The sequence below is a fragment of the Gossypium arboreum genome, chromosome 7 (genome assembly GCF_025698485.1).
Source record: "Gossypium arboreum isolate Shixiya-1 chromosome 7, ASM2569848v2, whole genome shotgun sequence".
NCBI classification, from domain to species: domain Eukaryota; kingdom Viridiplantae; phylum Streptophyta; class Magnoliopsida; order Malvales; family Malvaceae; genus Gossypium; species Gossypium arboreum.
In genome coordinates this window covers 77,782,958-77,802,920 of record NC_069076.1, presented here as the reverse complement: position 1 = coordinate 77,802,920, position 19,963 = coordinate 77,782,958, and the positions used below count along the sequence as shown (strand labels likewise).

Sequence of the window (19,963 nt, the reverse complement as noted above, 5' to 3'; positions counted from 1 at the left end):
TGATGATTGTTTGATTCAAGTATGAAATGCTAGAATCAAGCAAGGGTTGGACAGTTTCAAGGGCAAACTTTATGTGTTCTTTTCTAATTTAATTTCAATTATAGAAAACTAAAATAAATATCCAAAACTGATTTTTAGGCAGCCAACATGCTTGTGGCGAATTGGGCTTGTATTCCCCTTGTTTGGACGGTTTTGTGACCCATTAAATAATTAGACTTGTTTACCATGTAACATCATTTTTAACTAAGTCAAAGTAATATCCCTAAAACCCAATTTGCATGGTTTTTCCATTCAAGTAGGGTAAAATTGCTCATGTCCATGCAAGAATTATAATAAGCTTCGTATTATACCAACTTCATGGTCCCCCTGCATAATAAAATATAACACATTAATAAATAACATGAAATAATTTAATTTATACACAAAATTAATATAATAAAGCACATATTTGCATTTTTTATAAATTCATGCCTGTCATTGGAATATAAACAAAATTCACCTAATTAATTAACAAATATTTGGAATTAATATTATTTTTAAGTTATAAGGTGTTATAAACTGTTAAAAAAAAACCTATATAAATTAGAGTTTACAATAGCCATTAATGACATTCTGCCTAGAGTGGAACATAGAAATTGTGTTAGACATGTCTTATCAAATTGGTCTAACAAGAGGAAAGCAAAGGATGTGATTTTGCTTTTTAGAAAACTATGAAGTCTACAATAGAGAGGGAGTGGGAATAGAACAAAGAATATTTGTATAAGATTGACGAAGGTGTTGTAAAGGAATTGTTCTCCAAGAATTCGAAAGCTTGGACCAAGACCTTCCAAGGGCTTCACTTAGTGTCAGATATTGTTGACAATAACCTCCATGAAGCATTTAACTCTAGCATCGTGGAGTCTATATTCAAGTGCATAATAACCATGTTGGAGGAAATCAAAGTTAAAATGATGACCAAAATAGTGGATAAGAGGAAGCAATGCAATTTATGGAAATATAATTATTGTCTATTGATAAAGAAGAAATTTGATGACAACAAGAAGGAAGGTGTTGGTTGAAAGATGATTTCGAATGGGGAAAATGGGTGTGAAGTTAAGAAAGGTAGAAAGCAGTACATAGTAATTGTAGAGGATAAAACTTGCAGTTGTCGAAGTTGGCAACTATCTAAGATCCTTTGTCTCATGCCTACTCTGTTATATGGTATCTTGAACAAAAACCTGATGACTACTTACATAGGTACTACCATAAGGTGACATATTTTAAAGCATATGCATATGCTTTACAACCCATAAATAAGTCACATGAGTAGAGAAAATCTGGTATTGATCTCGTGCTTCCACCAATTGAGAAAACAATACCTGGTAGGCCAAAGAAGAATAGAAGGTAGAAAATGAACAGAAAAAAGTGAGGCATGGACAACTCAATAGGGCTGGTCTAATTTTGAGATACAAGAAATGTAACACCCCTAACCTGTATCAGTTGCTAGAACAGGGTTACAGAGCATTACAAGGGTTTACGAATCAAACAAATAGAAATTTCAAACTTTTCATAACATATCAATATTTATAATTAAACTAATCAAAATCATATATATTGTCCCTTATACGAGCCCTCAAGGCCCTAAATACACATTAGAAACAAGTCGGGACTAAATCGAAAATTCAGAGAATTTTTTAAAAAATAAAAAAATTCAAAGCTGCAGGGGTCACATGGCCGTGTGACTCAAATGGTCAGAAGACACACCCGTATCTCAGGCTATGTGGGCATTTGAAATAGGGACACACGGCCGTGTCCCAGCCTGTGTCCATGCTTGTGTAACTTTGTAACTTAGTCACACGGCTAAGTCACACTCCCGTGTGTTAGGTCGTGTAATAGCTTGACTTGTAACCCTTTAAAAACTACAGAAGACACACGGTCGTGTGTCACACATGGCTGAGACACACGCCCGTGTCTCTGCCCGTGTAGACAAAAATAGGCTATTTTACAAGCCATATTTCTCACCCACTATGACATCCGCCTACACTTAACATTGTACATATAAATAAGTCATACTATGGCATCCAAAGCAAGCAAAATCAAGCCTTAAACATTTAGTATATTCACATACAACCAATATGCCCTTAGGCACCTCAAATGACAATTATAAACATATTTAACCATGTAATCCATGTAACCAAGTAATCAACCAACTTTTACGTATAATTGCATTAATACACAACATGTAAATCACTTACCAAAACTTACCATTTGGTACCAATTGTACCACTTATTCAATAGCATCAAATACATATACACTTACTATAACATAGTACCAAATCACACCAAGTTATAAAACATAACTCATATGCATGTTCAACTACAATTTTACCTTTCATCATTCAACCACAAATCATCCACACATCAACATTATAAGGCAAATTATGCACATACCAAAATACCAAACACAAGCCAAATAAGTGGCTAATCTCAACAAAACACATATAGGCCAACATTTAGCCAAAATAACCTATATAACCAAAATCAAAACATTCGAAAGTACCGATAGAATCGATCGATAGTGTGATATAACTCCAACAAGCCTCCAACCCAATTGAGCTTCCGACAATCTGAAATGTAAAGAAAAACAACTACATAAGCAATGAATACTTAGTAAGCTCGTATAAACTTTAATCATATCAATTCATTTCAAATATGAAATTTATACATATCAAGGATAATCCAATATCCATACCACAAGATTCATGAAGCTATATTCAACAACTCACAAGGTGAATAAAACCACAACATCACTTATACATATCATCTCTAGCATAGTAGGATTTTAAATAATTTTAAACATTACCACTCTTTTATGAGCTCAAGCATATTTTCATTTGAACACTTAACATTTCAATGTAATTTATAATTAAACATATTACCATTCAGCCAACAGCTTGACACTTGTCTAAGCATCAAACAACGACACTAGTTAGCATACTTGAACATATTTCATATAAATTTAACATCGATAACCTTATTATCTCAATCTGTCACACTTGAGTTTATTACTCGTCTTAACTTACATAATTTCGACATATAAACATATTAAAGATATTCATATATGTACATGTCATGATACATATCATTCTCTTATCGTTTTTTCATATACATATATCATCCATTTCAATATATCAATATATCATGTACCATCATTTCCATATATTTCATGTATATACCTATATTAGTTCGTATCGAACTCATATCATCTCGTAACAGAACATTACTTGTTGAACCATTTAGAATATCATTGGATACTCGGGTAGCACACACGAGGTGTATTGAACTGTAATCCGTCAATTCTTGTACATGTATGCTCTTACAAGTTGTAAACGGTAAGCTCACGTGAGCTAAATATCGGTAAGCTCTCTCAAGCTGAGAATCGGTAACTCTAATGACATGCTATTTGTATCCTACAAATTCCTAAGGTTCAAATAGGACTCGGTAATTGTCGTACGTCTTTGGATTTACGCCATTTCATAACACAATGAATTGCATACTAACATATATATATTTATTTAATCACAATATAATCACATATTAACATTTAATTTAATCAAAATTATATAGAATATAGTTCATACGAACTTACCTGGCTAAATTACATAAAAACCAAGATTCAAGGGCATTTTGGTACTTTTTTTATTTTCCTTGATTTTCCACCCGATCTTGATCTAAATTAATAATTTCATTCAATTGATTATTTAGACAAAAAAACAATTCATTTCATTCAATTTAGTTATTTTTTATATTTTTACAAAATTACCCCTAAAGTTTTACTTTTATTCAATTAGTCCTTGAGCCCAAAACATGCAAATTAACCATTTTTAATTCAAACCCAAGCTAGCTGAATGTTCATGATATTCAAAACATCCCATTTATGCAACAATTTCACATTAAATCCTTGTACTTTTATTAGTTTAACAAATTAGTCCCTAATTGAAAAATTCATCAAAATCATTTAACAAAATAATTTTAAATATCAATCAACATTCCAAATTCATAATCTAACATAAAAAATCACAAGATTCATCAATGCCAACATTCAAAATCTTTAACAGGTCAAAATTGAAGGTACGGGCTAATTGGACCCAGTTGAAATGAACTCAAAAACATAAAAATTATTAAAAACAGAGCTAAAATCACATACCAATTAGCTTGTGAAGTTGCCCAAAATTGAAGGTATAAAAATGACTTCCTTATTTTTAGCCATTCGGTGAAGAAGACAAAAATTAAAAGATGATGGTAACTTTTCTTTTTCTTTTATTTAATTTAATTTATCAAATTACCATTTTACCCTTTGTTAATAATTAATTAAAACACCAAGTCAATACCCATATTTGTCCATTAACCTTTAAATGGTAGTTTAATTACCATTTAAGTCCCTTTTCTTTATTCAATAAGCCATTTAATCACTTAAATCAAATAGTGATTAAATTTTACATTTTTATAATTTAATCCTTTTAATTAATTAACCATCGAAACGTTAAAATTTTTCAACGAAACTTTAATACCACCTCAATGACACTCAGTAAATATTTATAAAAATATTTACAAATCGATTTATAGAAACGAGATCCCGATACCCATTTTCTAAAACCACTTGACCTTAGGGTCTTACCACTTGAACTTAATAAATCGCTTATAAAATAAAAAATAACTATATCAAAAACTTTTTCAAAGTTACAATTAACTCGTAAATATTAAATAAAATATTTACGAATTTACTCGTCAGATTTGGTGGCCTCAAAACCGCTATTTCTAACACCACTCAAAAACGGGCTGTTATAGGAAATGTGGTGGTGAGAGTCACAATAGAAGATCATGCATTCAACCTAACAGAAATAGATCATAGATATATCATTAACACTTTTTCACTATCAAGTTCTTAAATATTTAAGTCTAATTTGGGGTTTTACATTTTTTTCTTAATCTAGTGCCATTACAAGAACTAAAAGCCAAAAAAAGAACAACAGAAGATCATGCAATCAACCTACCACAACTGGATCATAGGTATATCGTAAACACTTTTTTACTGTTAAGTTTTAAAATATTTAAATCTAATAGGGGGTTGTGATTTTTTTGTCTTAGTCTAGAACGAATACAAGAACTAGAAGCCAAAAAAGGATGGTATATCAAAAACCTATTAGCACACAAGAATCCACAGCAACAAAGAAAATGAAGAAATGAATTGAGATGTTATTCTAACTAAACCTTTTTTTTGTTTGTTGAAATAGTTGCTTAAGATATATTTTGTTTGCCATTACATGTAATAGTCGCCTAAGATATTTTTTGTATTTCAGGCTTCTAGGACTTGCTTGAAGTTGGTATAACAATGATGATATATGTAACAAAATGATGTGTTATACCATTACTGCTATAGGCAAATATGTGGGTCTAGGGTCATTTTGTTAGTTACTATTTTGAACATGACATACAAGGTCAAATATTCAATATTTTAGTACATGTAACATTCTTTTGTCAACAAACATTCTTTGGTTCATTTTGTTTGAATACCTTTCATTATACTTCCCTCAAATTAGCTACAAATACAAATTCGAATGTGACAATTTATGTCAACAACAAAGTTTGAAGGTACTAGATATACAAAACACAAGAACATGACACCATACTTTTCAAATTATAACATTCCTAAATAATGTGAAACATAAGATAAATAATACACTGCAAATAAACATTTTCTTGTAAAACTCTTTCTCTTTCTTGATTCTTAATCTTTGTGCTTAATTTAATGTGATCCATAACATCATCATTGACCTCTTTCGTTTTTTTGTCCTTGCCCACATTTTGCACACTGTCACTCTCAGACATCTCAACATTACTGTTTCTACTACCACTCTCAAACATCTCAACACTTCCATACTTCATAATCTATTTCCTAAGTCCCGTATCCTCTTTTGCAAGTTTTCTTTTGCTATCACGTAATTCATGTATTACTTCATTCGTCCTGTTACACAGCTTATCAACATACCACTTAAAAAATCTGAATCCACCAATCTATAATTCACACAAAAAAGTTCGACATTTTATTATATAAACCCTACAATTCACTTAAAAATTTAATGCTACAACGAATTGTAGCACCAATTTAATCCAACCGACATAAAAATCAAACAAATTAAAAAAATCTCCAATTTCATATGTACCCTAAAACAAATTGGTTAAATATATACTTACCTAAAAATTTGAGCAACCATAATACCTTCTGCCTAGGTTTAAATCGCTCCATAAAGTCTCTCTCAGAGCTAACTTGTTACAGAAACTTGTTATTTTCTCTCCATCATAAACAAACTCCATTCGTGATAAAGAAACTAGCTTTGAATAAGGCAACTTTTCCATTGATGGCTTCCAACCACTTTTTTCAGACAATACTTTTTATTCTTTTATTGACCCACTAGATTTCAAGCTTCGGTTTCTGTAGAATTTTAAATTGAGAGGGAGAGGATTTAAGATTTAAGGTTCTTCATTTAGGAGCTCTTAGATTGTTTTGGTTGTGCCTATGTGTGTTTAGGGTTTTTCATTAATTTTAAAATTATTTACAAAATAATGTCACATTAACAATTAAAAACACTTGGAGCCTAGGTGGAATAAAAAAATTCCAAATCAATGCCATTAGTTAACTAACAGCCACATCAACATGTCCGTTAAAAATAGACCAATTTGACCCCAAAAAATGTTAGAGGCCAAAGTACCCAAAAAAAAATATAAAGGACCAAAGTGACCAAACAACCAAACCTTAGGAGCCATTTTTGACATTATGCCTTTTGTTATAATATTGTATAATATATATTTAGAGAACTACAATACTCATAATACACGTGGTAATCTTTTATTGTGCCAAATGTCAAATAAAGAAGTTATCGAACTAACTAAATTTTCTTTATTTGTTAAAAACCTCACTATAGAATATATATTAGATTTTGTTTCATTAATGATACATGTGGCATTCTTAGACTTTGCCAAATGATATGATGTGTGGTGTATATGTATATACATACACGATGTGTTCGCTTATAATTATTTGTAATTGCACAGTATGTTTGATTAATAATTCTAATATAAGATTAGCTTATTTAATTTATTTGGCTTATTATGTGTTTTATTCATACAATATAAAATTATTTAAAAGCAAATTTTATTAAATTATTTTTGTTTTTGTTTAAATTTTAAAATTTTCATGAAATTAGGATAATTTAATAAATTTATTTTTATTATACCTTAAATTTTATAATTGTTGTCTTGAATTTGACAACCATTGAATTTATAATTGTTTATTTTAGAGAATTTTGTTTGCTTTTAATATGAAAAGAGCAGTGAAACTAAAATATAAACCTCCATTTTTATCTTCTATTTAACATTCTAGGCTTCCCAATAAGTTTAAGAAGATTGGTTTTCTCTGATTCTTTTTCCAAAATTGTCAATGTTTGTGACAATTTGGGTTTTGTCCAGTAATGCAAGCTAGTATAACATTATTTGTAAATTTTATGTAAAATAAAAATAAAAATACGGAGAATTTATTTCCAAAAATAAAAGCATATAAAGAAACTAGTAACTAACATTAATCAAATAATTTCATAAAAGAAAAAGATTAATAAACCACAAACTAGTATAAAAATAAAAGGTAATTTTATCAATAATTTCAGATTTTGTCTGGAGTTTTAGATAATCTAAAAATGAAGTTATAATGATATTGCACCTATATTATGATATGTTAACATTGTTTAAGAATATGAGACTACAAGATGTTGGAATGTTAAAAATTCAAACATCGTAATCTTTTTTTGAAATGTAACATTACGAGCCATAATGTAAAATTCGGTGAACCAAATGCCTCTTGAGTGTAATTAGTGCACCCTAATTCAAATTGACTGTGTTACCATTTGTTGTATAAAATATATCTTGAATTTTTTTCAATTGTTGTTCAATTCCAAACAAAAAAAATTCATTTATAAAATCATAAAAACTTTAAAATATTAACATTGTTTTCAATTTAGCCTTATTTGATCCTTTTTAATAATACATGAACTAAATTGATCCATTTAATAGCAAATGGACTAATTTAATATAACAGAGTTCTCCTAGGTACTTTTACCCAACCAATTATGATATGTTTTCCAAACACATCTATACATTATTTGCGTTTAAAATTTATTTTGTATAATTTTTAATGAAGTTTAAGACATTTGATTTTTAAAATATAATTTTATGTTATTTTACTAATTTCATTTAAATAATTTAAAATTTTTATTGGTGAAAGATTGTTATACATTTTAACTTACTAAATATTAATGAATTGCATAGTGTTTAATTCATAATTAATTTTAATTAAATTATGCAATATTAATTATTAATTATTTATACTTGGCTAATAAACAACTAAAGATGACAAAGAATATATGTTATTGTTAGAGAGAGAAGTCAAATAAATATGAAATGCTAGAATAGTTTGATTTTTTTGGTTAACTTTATTGGTAATTATATTATCAAATACGTTATTTAACTAGCATACATGATTTAATTTTAAATTTTGTTAATCATTTAAACAATTTTTTCACTAGTATTATGGATAATTTTTTATAATAATCAATGTTTTTTAAAATTTGAAATTACATAATTACGTGATTATTTTACTTCCAACATGAGATAAATAAATACAACAAACAGGGGCGAAGTTAGGAAATTTTTTTAGGGGCCGAAATTAAATTGTAATTTTTAATAGCCTAAATCTTTATAATTTTTAAAAGATTAAATCAAAATTTTATCATTTTTAGGGAGCCAAAATACAAATTTACCTTTACTAATTTAAAATTTTAACATTTCTAAAAGGACTAAATGAAGAAATTTTCATTTTAGGGGGCTGGCAGGGTAATACGCCACTGACAATAAACACGTATTAAAATTATTTGTAATTACTGCACTTTCATCCACTTAATGATGTTTTCTACTTTTTCAAACAGGAGGGCTTTGAGATATTGCCTTCTTACACACCTGAACTCTGATGTGGGTTTGTCTGTTAACGCAGCATTCAGGCATTAGATATGCAATGCAACGACATACATTAAATCTTGTAAAGATTCCATTTGGAAACCAAATTACTGTTAAAATTCGATACTAGAAAAAAAATCCTTATTAGCTCCTCCCTCACTCGGACATGTCTGTACCACTAGCATTGCCATTGACGGTTGATTGTAGCCAGCGGGATAAACACACAAGGAATGGCGTGTAAGCAAAATAACAGGTCACCGTCCAAGTAACTAGCCCCTGCATGAAAACACAAAGAACTCTTTTTTAACTTTGGAATATGCCATACAAATTCATCAACAATCGACAGAGTTTCTTACCTGTCCAAAGATATCAATATTTGCTTGCGGGTAGTACCAGAGGTGGAAGAACCTGGAAGAAAGTGAGCATCAACATTATTTTTGTGGGTGATGAATTTGATGCAAATGAAAAACCAGTCTTACTTCATCAATGGGATTTCAGCCAAGGGACAGCATATGCCAATGACAGATGCTAGGGTGAAACCAAGGCGTGTTCTGTCTAGTGAGTACCATAAAACCTCTGCCGCTGCAAATAAAATGTAGGCCTCAACGTTGTCCGGAACTCCATTTTTATACATTTCAGAACTCAGTTCGATAAATAGTACCAACGCTCTGTATTCATACGTCACAAAATCTGAGCTTCATATGGCGAATTCATTTTTCAGTAACTAGAAACTAGATAGCATTAGATTGACTCACATAAGAGACCCAACAGCTTTTTCAAGGCTTCCCTGGGGAACATCTGAAGAATTCTTTTCATCCAAATAGATTTGCAGTAACCCAACTGTAGTGTAGAACAATCCCAGCAAAGGTGCGACCTAAATGATACCATTGACCATTCCAACATATAATGAAACAACCATCGGAAAATTACAAGGAAAAAAGAGAAACTCCAGTTTACAAATTACCCTTACCCATTTATTGGTGTGGAGAGGACCGATGTTTATTGCTCCATTTTGGTAGACCACAAGGTCGACCCTTGAATGAAGGCCATCAATGAGGGGACCTAAAATGAAACCACAACCAAAAAGCGAGAGAGAGATGGAAGGCCATGAGCTTTTTAGACTTCTCTTGCGCTGTTTTCTTACAGTGCAACAATTTATAGAAGGGGAATGTTTGAAATTAACATTTAGAGGAAGTTTAGGAAGCAGATGAGAGGAACTTACAGCGATGAGGTTGGGCATGGTTTACGATCCCCTCAAGTTTTGCGACTGCTATATTTCTTCATTTTCAGATTGAGCTAAAGTTAAATCTCAACCACATAAGCAATTGTGTTTTTGGGTAAACTACTAGTTGGTCACCCAACTTTTAGGGTGACTTTATTTTGGTCACCCAAAATGAAATCCTTGCAATTTCATCATGACACGTTCATTTTAGTCACACAACCGTTTAATTTCTAATGTCAGTTATCTTGTACATGTCATATCATGTTCACATTTTCATTTTGGGTCTCTCAACTTCTAGGTTGCTTTCATTTTGGTTACCTAAAAAATATTATTATTTTTTCTAATATTGATCGGGGTAAAAAACATTAAGGATTAAAGTGAAAAAACAGTAGAAACTAAAATATGCTTTAAAAATGATCAAATTATACTTGTTTATCCCCTTGCAGAAAGTTTTATTTTTTTTTCAATATTAAAATTATAAATTTCAAAACATCAAAGTCAATTAAATAAGTTATTGAATTTTTTAATAATTGTACATGAAACCCAAATTTATTTTTATTATATGATCTCAAATCTTTCATACTAAGCTAATAACAAAGAAAAATCCTTACAACTAATTAAAATTTAGCTTTCCATGCCAAACAAAATCAATATTTATTCATCACTTTTTACTCAAATGAAGAATAAGCAATTCATTTAATTAATTGGAATAATTTTTCTTTACTTTTAGCTTAGAAGAGAAGATTCAGGATTATATAATAAAATGAAATTTAAGTTTCACAAAGAATTATTAAATATGAGTTATTAAGTTGATTTCATTAATAATAATATGGAAACATAAAATAAATTTTAAAATTTAGAAGGAGATTAATTCAATTAAATTCAATATTACAGAAGAAATCGGCTAATAGTATCAATGTATAAAAATTTCCAACATTTTATTTAATTGATTTTGATGTTTTGAAATATAAAATTTCAATATTGAATTTTCTTTTTAGAATTTTGACAATAAGATAAACAAGTACAAATTGACAATTTTTAATGCATTATTTTAGTTTCTATCACTTTTACTTTAATCCTTAATTTTTTTACCCCAATCAATACTTTCAAAAAAAGATTTTTATTTAATGAAAGCGACCTAGAAGTTGGATGACCAAAATAAAAGTGTGAACATAATGTGGTGTATACATTTAAACACGGTTAGAAATTTAACAGTTGGGTGATTAAAATGAAAGTGCTCTAAAAGTTGAGTGATGAAATTGCAAAGATTTCATTTTGATAAATCAAAATGAAAGAACCCTAAAATTTGAATGACCAATTAAGTAGTTTACCCTTATTATTATTACTTTTTTAATTCTTTTAATAATAACCCATGCATCGATGGGCCTAAAGACGCCAGGGAAATGAGGAGTCTACGAAATAAGACTGCATTTTTTACCAAATACCAATTAAACACAAGTAAGAGATTGAAATTTCAATTTAGAAAAATTAAGTGGCGAAAGAATAAATATTGAGAAAATAAGTACAGAAAAATTAAGTATTGAATTTATACTATAAAATATGCTTGGTATTTTATATAAAATATCTAGCAGTTTTCATTTTATGTTTGTCCAAAAAATTAAGTTGTTGGAAATATTGATTTTCAGTTTGTTGAATTTTTTAACACTTTATCAATTAAGATCTAAGTTTTAGCTTGGTTGGCATTAATATTGTTTCTAGTGTAGGAAAATATAGGTTTAAGTGCGTTGAAACGTGTTTATCTTTTTATTTAATGGTGGAGAGGGGTTATGGGTAATTTAAACTTTGTAAAAAAAAAAAACTAAAATTTAAATTAGAATCCTCCCTTAGAGCAAAAGCCTTAAAAGTTTGTTTTTTGGGGTTAATATACTATTTGATATATATTTAAATTTAGTGTACAATTTGGTATTTGGGTTTGACTTTAATGTTTTGTTTGATGCATGAATTTTTTCAAATTGATATTTGAGTTTTTTTTTTTTTTGGTCTCATACATGTACTTAAGTTTGACTTTAATGTTCAATTTGGTACTTGAGTTTTTCTTTTGTATCAATTAAATATCTATGGTTTTTTTACTAGAGTATACGTGTCAAATATTTATTGTGCCACATAATATTTAGTTTGGGTATCAAATTGAACATTGAAGCCAAACTTAGGTATCAAATTGGGACAAAATAAAACTTTGATACTAAATTAAATATTGAAGCCAAATATAAATACCAAACGGTATATTAACCCTTATTGAAAATGTAGGGACAGTGGCTTGCTGTATATATAGATTACAGTATCTCAAATTGGGTTGGGGAAAATAGTTCAAATTGGTCTACCGATTTGGGTTACATAATTAATAATTGGGTTATTGAATTTGGATTAAGTTTGTAATTTGGGTTGAATTTAATATAAATTTTAACAATCGATACAAAAAATCCTCTCATCAACTCAGTTTAAAAGTAGGTTTGAATAAGAGGTTTGGATTATGAATGTTATACCTTATCTCCTTCATTCAAAACTGTCAGCTTTTATCTTACCCAATCTTCAAAAGCAGCATCACTCTTCTCTCTTATGACTTCAATTCAACATTAAAGTAATTGAGACAAATATCTTCTTAATCTTCAGTCCTTAACAGGTGTTAAAGAAAGTTAAGAACTTGGATTGATCAAAGGTAATGGGTGATGAACGATAAATCAGAAATTCATATTTAACCATGGTCCAATACAAGTTGGATGGATTATGGCACCCAATAAAACAATAACAGAGACTTATGTACAACTGTGCATATTAGAAATGTGGGAGATATTGGAGAACAGACAAGAGAGTAAAATTTATGGATGGCGTGACCACTTTGTATCGGAGATATGGCAATGCCATTACCATTTCTCTCCACCCATTCATTGCCTCCTCCGTACTTTTCCCTCTTTTAGGCAAATATGTTTCTAACTTTTCTTTTGCAAAAACCAACCTTCACTAACAAACTACTACTATTGTTAAATTTGGAGTCAACGGCGAATTACGTCAACTTTTTTTTTTATATAATGAAAATAACAGTTCAAAGATAGAAAAAGAGTTGGATAATCTCATACAGTTTCTTCTTTCAAAGCATCATGGTGATGGTCTTCTCCCTATAGACAATAATGGTCTAGCAATTTTGATTTGACCCTATATATCTCCTCCCTAATCCAAAAAGTTTGACAATAATGGTCTTCTCCCTATGTATATCATGTGGAAAACGGTTCTTCACGATAAAACTAGGCCCCCTTCCATCTTTCGATTGGTGGGCTACACGTGGATTATGTTTTTGGATGTGGACATACATTCTTGGACACCCTACCCAACCTCTAGGTAGCTATATTTTGCACATCTGTTGGCCCATTTTAATTAGGTTAAAGATTTATGTTTGTTTAGCTGTTCTCCTTTGTAAAAAGAACGTATGTCATATAATAAAGATGCCAAAATGTATAAGATTACTTAGTAGAATATTCTGTAGCATAGCACAAACATAATAAGACTAACCTGCCTCAAAGCCTCCTTGAATTATTTATTTATATATAATGAAAAAACTTATGTTGTTTTAACAGTCAGTGTCTGCAGACTGCAGTCCAAGATTCATTCCACATGCAAACATTCAGAAAGATTTTATACTCCCTATGGCTTTATGATGTCTGCATTAATTGTCTTTATCTTCTCCTTGCGTGTTTTCTCGCTATTTGTCATCATTTGCAAAGCTTTTTCACTTACTATCATAACATTTTAATGTATATTAAAAACTTATTCCAATTGGCAGTCACTTTGAGTCTTGGGTTGGGGGGCCATATAATGAATGAACCCTTTTGACTGTCTAGCTACCTTTTCTGGTTGCCGACTAGAGTCGTTAGACAATAATAAGACACAACAGCTGGGTTCTAATATATTATGTTATAAAACTCATCCTTATTTAGGAGCTTTGCTGTCGGCTCCCTCCGTGTGTGTGTTTCTTTTATTTCAGTTTTGTCCTTGCAGATGTTAGGTTTTTCGATTAACAGATACAAAACAAGTTTTGGATTATTGGTTTTTATTTTTATTTTTTTGGACGTCATCAGTCGTTGAACATCTCTCATATTATTTGAATTCCAAGTGAATGTATTGATTACATGTACTTTAAATTGATTTTCTTTTTGAAAAATATTAAATGAGTTTCAGTTTGTTTGTATCTGACTACAAAGATCACCCACCTCAAACTCAATTATTATGCAGCAATTTCAGATTATTCAAAGCTGGAAAATAACATTCTCTGATGATTGCAGGACGGCAATTACATCAGAAAAATAAAAGAAAAGGGCAGTTGAGAAGCAGGTAGTTCTTATCGAAAATAATCAATGTGTGGGCAAAACTTATATTGCCAAGGGTTTTGAATAAGCCAGGCACACAAGCTCATATCAATTTCATATTTGCCTGATCATACACAAATGCCTATATTGTCTTTCCAAAATAATTGATCCATGGTAAAAGTATTACCAACTATTTTAAATTAGGACTCAAATGGATAAATTAATTTTTGTATATTAAATTAAAATGTAAATTCATTTTTTTTAAAAAATTACATCCATTTCTATTGTTAAAAATGAGCGTAACTAATGAAATAATCAAACAGTCACACATCATGACGTATTATGTACACCTTATGCTAACGTATAATAACTAATTTTTAACAAAAAAAAATAAAATAAAATTTTGTACGTAAACGTGGAGGGTCTAATTATTACACCAATACATTTTAGCTAAACATGTTTATTACTTTCCATTTTGTCATGTCAAAACTACTGAACTTGTCTTAAAAAACCATCTACAAGAATATATTTGTCAAAAGGACAATAACTAATTCTCGCTGTGAATCAGGAAAATGGTTATAAAGGTACAATTGTACTTTTGTCAAAACTCAGAATTATAAAATCTTATGGTAATCATAACTTAAGTACTTGACATACACCAAAAGAAATGTACCGATAGGATAAGATGTAAGATTGAAGAAAAATTCCCAAATTAATATTCTTTTTTATCAAACTAAATTAATAAGATTTAAAACTTAATAGATATTATTCTATGTCGACAGTGTCAACATCGGTGTTATAAATGCTAAGAATCGATAAATAGACAGTCTATAAAAATAAAAAGTAATAATGATAAATTTAGTTATTAGTATTTACGGTTTTTTTTTGTTATTTTACATTTATTCTTTTTAAGTTAAATTTGATCATTAAATTAAATCACTCTAATAGAAATATTGATTAAAATGTTAATTTTTTTAACAATGCTAGGGTGACAATTAGTATGGTAATATATGTATACTTCATGATGACATGTTATGTCAATAAATAATTAAAAAATATTCAAAATTAAAAAGTATATATAAGTTCATAAAAAGTAAAAAGAGCATGAATTAGACGTGAATTGGCATGCGAACTATCATATTTAAAAATGTAATATTTTAGATAGTATTTTAATTAAAAAAATAATTTAATTATTTTTAAAAGGTTGATATTTTGACTCTTAGACCAAATTTTGCTAATAATAATAATAATAATCGAATTCACCAAACTAAATTTAACATTAGGCTAAAAATAAAACAATTGCATTAAATTTCGTTATAGCACGAGTGAGGAACCATGGGCTTCAAAGTTAACATCAAAATATACACCACTCTGTGGTGTTGTAACGCTTTAATAATTTAGGATGTGTTTTTCTTTTCATTCCATTTGGTGAAAACTTACCAATCAGAGTTATGTGAGTTATTGTTCTCTTCACGCCACGTGGCGAATGAGGAAGATCGTTGTGCCCACCACTTTTTGACCCCCCAAGCAATATATAAGAGAGAATCAGCATGCATGGGATGGCATGAGTTTTGTTTCAGTCGTTTGTCTGGTCTACATGTTTCAAGCTGGCCGGCCTTGTTGTTTAAGTGAGAGCGACCGCAATTTATGGAGAACAATATGACAACACCATCGACAGTCGTTTTTCTAGATTTAAGAAAGGAAAAAAAGAAAACAAGGCTAAATAGTATGATGGTATTTAAAAAAGAAAATGTTGCAGATGTAATAAAGTTTTTTTTCTTTTTTATTCATGTTCACACACGTTTTGAATAAATTTACTCTTCCAATAGTTTTGTTTTCAACGATGAAAGTGACTTGAAATGTGAAAATTGACTCTTCTTGTCGTGCAAGTTATGGGGTTGGGTGACGTTGGTCAATAATATTTAGATGTCAAAATTTATTTATTCAGGGTTGTTGGCTCATATTCACAAAATGGATGGTTTAGAGGTGGATAGCAATGGATTTGTGTTAGGGGAATGCGCACAGGCTGTTACTGGAATGAGGATTACGGATATGGTTGAGGTAAAGACTGGGATCCTTGCTTTCAACCATGCCGCTGGGCTTGGCTTCTTCAAAATTGTTGTTGATGGTGTGATTGGATTGCATTAAATTAAAGGAAAGGAAATGAGAGTTGGTATTCACGCACATAGTACGGATATATTCGCTTACCTTCTAGAGATTTAAACCCGAGTAATTCTACGAGTGAATAGCACTCAATCCACTCATAATATATATGAAAAAATTTTAAATTAAAAAGTAAAATCTTATATATAAAAAAATTTAATGTCTTAAGTACAATTCCTACATATTTGAATTGATTTTTTATTATTATAGATTTTATGTAAAAATATAAAACAATATTATTTTATTAATCTTAATAATAAATTTTCCTTTTATTAAGTTTTAATATATATATATATATATATATATATTTATGTTTATTCTATTCTATTTTTATTCTTTACAGGGCATAAACATATTGTATAAAAATAATATCATGTCGAATTTACGTCTGGATTGTTTAAGACACGACCCAACATGCTCTGTAATCGAATCTCTTTGTTCTAAGGATCGTGGGTCAATTTACCTCGCAAATTATTTTTAAAAATGTATTTTAATTTATAAAATTAATAAATTGACTCTAAAAATATTATAAAAATATTTTATAAAAGATAAATTAATCTTTCTCTAGATCCAAAAAATCTTAAGTTTAAATTATTTTAAGATTGTTGTACAATGAAAAAAAGAGTCTTTTTCTTCTCTCTTAAGTTTAAATTAAGTAAAATAGGTAAAACCATTAAATTAACATTTATCACTTTTCTCTCAAATTTCTTTTATTTTCAATACACATTTTCCAGGACTTTTACAAGATATGCAAACTATATTTTAATACTTTTAAGTGAGTCTCTTTAATTAATTTAATAACAATTCTCATTTTCTTTTCTAGATATATTGATTAATCTCTAAGAAATTAAGATTGTGACTTGTAATGGATTAGGATTTTTATTGTAAAGTTTATTTTTATTAATTAAATGATTTTGGGATTTAATTATGTATGAGATTTTTACCTTTTGATTCGGTAATAACTTTTAGATTTGTATTAATACAAATCCTTGAATAAATTAAGATTGATCGTATTTATGATCTTGAATTTCATGAATATTGATTATAAATATTTAATATTTTATTTAGAAATTGTTGTTGCTAGTGTGAATTTCATGTTTGTGTTAATCTTGTATTTGACATATTACATTGATCTTGCAACACCAAAATATGTGGTTTTACTTTTGCAAAAACTAATCATTTTTAATACAATATCTAGAATTATCCGTAACCTATTTCCAACCTTTAAATACTAGTTATATGTTGACTTCATGAAAAACAATCATAAATGAATGTATTCTAGCTTCTCAATTCATCTTATACTTCATGTAATTTGCCATAGTAATTATATTTACTAAGTTGTTTTTGATAAATGAAAATAATTTAATGATGAATTTAAATTCTTAACTTTTAGTATAGAAATTTATAAATATTAAATTTATATTATAAAATTGTTTGGTATATTAAGTAAAATTTAAAACTACAAATAATTGTATCATTTGATAATACTAAATCTTGAGTAAAATTTATTTATTTATTTTCCAAAAGATGAAATTTATTTTTGAGTAAAACATTTTTATGTTATGTTTTTTTTTAAAAGCCAACAACAATGATCAATTTTCCATTTCTTGATCTGAATATGAGATAAATATCAAAATTATTCATGAATTATGGTTTAGTGTGCAATTATATACATGAAATTTTGATTTGATTCAATTCTTATAAATTATTAATGAATTATTGATATAACATCATTTTATGTTTATATATTGCATACATAAATAATTATATTTATCCAATAAAAAGAAATTGATATATATATATATATATATATATATGTTTAAATGTGTATGATTAAATCAAAATTAAAGTTTCAAGTATACATTTAAACCACAATTAGAGTTTCACGTATATAATTGTACCAAATTAAAGTTCATAAATACAATTACACATTAAATCAAAGTTTATATATTCGCATGCATTTTTTATTCGTAATATGAAGTTGAAGTTATAGAAATAAATATAAAATTATTTTTATTATAATTACAACTATATTACTAGTTAAGATTAGAATTAATTATTATAAATATTAAATTCAATAATTTAATTTGTTAAAATATAAATTGAGATTAAACCCACACGTAATGATTTTTAAACCTAAAAATTCAAAAGTTGTATAAGTATATAGAAAGTTTGCACGTAGATGTATGATTAATGTACGGCGTTATTCTCCATAATGTGGTGTTGTTCAGAAGTTTTCATACCAAATTTTTTGATATAAATTTGTAATTAGTCTAAAATTTATCAATAAATTCAAAATATATTAAATTTGTTGAAACTAGGAAATGATTTGAGTTTATGTTAAAATAGAATTAGGTAATAACCATCTACCACATATAATACACAATAAATAAAGGATTAAACGAGAATTAGGCCATTTTGACTAATTATTTTAATACAAGGAGGATTAATATTTTTGTTGTTGTTCTAGATAAAGAGTGCATATTAAAAGATAGTAATTGCGTTCAAATTGTACCGACTTAAGACACAAAGATGTTGATATTGTAATTAAAAGAAAGAGATTAAGATTTGAAGCGAGCAACGGTCTATTAAAGACGCAATTAGTTGCGGTTGGTCCAAGTTAGGGGTAGAAAATCTTGGTTTTCGAACAATATGGGTATTGGCCGATGTAGTTAGTCAAACACTCAAAGCAGGCAGCGATGCGGATTTAAAATCCACACGCTTTAGAGAGGACAAATCATAATTACCTAATACGCACATCCACCAACAAGTTCCCACTCCTTTGCTGCTTACAACTTCAATCTGGATTCCAACATTTTGAAGGATAAGTAAATTATATCTTTATTTTATTTTCTCGTTTAAATGATGATATTCCATGCTCAAACTGTGCTTCCCCAATTTTGTGTTTTCTTTTTTCACAAAATATTATAATTTAATTTATACCATAACCCCAAAGTTTAGTTAAAACATGCTGTACTTAACATTATATTAAAATCATCAAATATCAAATTCTATTTTTAAGCTAGAAGTTTTGACCCGCACGCGCATTTTTGGACCCCTTCATATTTTTTATTATTTTACAATACGTATATATATCTACCAAAAGATGTATATATTTTTTATAGAAAGTCCACGTCTTCCTAAATTCACGATACTCGCTCCATCTTTTATTATCATATTTATTTATTTAACATTTATATCACTGTCTTTCAATCTA

At 28.7% G+C, this 19,963-nt stretch overlaps 1 protein-coding gene across 1 annotated transcript; it reads right to left on the bottom strand.

Annotated features, from left to right (window-relative positions):
• Positions 1-8,948: 8,948 nt before the first annotated feature.
• Positions 8,949-10,329, bottom strand: LOC108484185 (uncharacterized). Its single transcript, XM_053031066.1, has 5 exons — positions 10,013-10,329; positions 9,798-9,916; positions 9,522-9,710; positions 9,399-9,450; positions 8,949-9,318 (listed from the first exon to the last, which is right to left on the bottom strand). Exons 1-5 carry the CDS (start codon positions 10,280-10,282, stop codon positions 9,199-9,201), a joined length of 750 nt encoding a protein of 249 aa, XP_052887026.1. The 5' UTR covers positions 10,283-10,329; the 3' UTR covers positions 8,949-9,198.
• Positions 10,330-19,963: the final 9,634 nt, after the last annotated feature.

What these genes read in the sequence shown, in the direction of transcription:
- LOC108484185 (XM_053031066.1), bottom strand. Translation starts at nt 10,282, where the DNA reads ATGCCCAACCTCATCGCTGTAAGTTCCTCTCATCTGCTTCCTAAACTT. An exon ending in AAAGCTGTTGGGTCTCTTAT is followed by an intron (nt 9,711 to 9,797) that starts GTGAGTCAATCT and finishes GTATGAATACAG; the next exon opens with AGCGTTGGTACTATTTATCG. An exon ending in ATATTGATATCTTTGGACAG is followed by an intron (nt 9,319 to 9,398) that starts GTAAGAAACTCT and finishes GTTTTCATGCAG; the next exon opens with GGGCTAGTTACTTGGACGGT.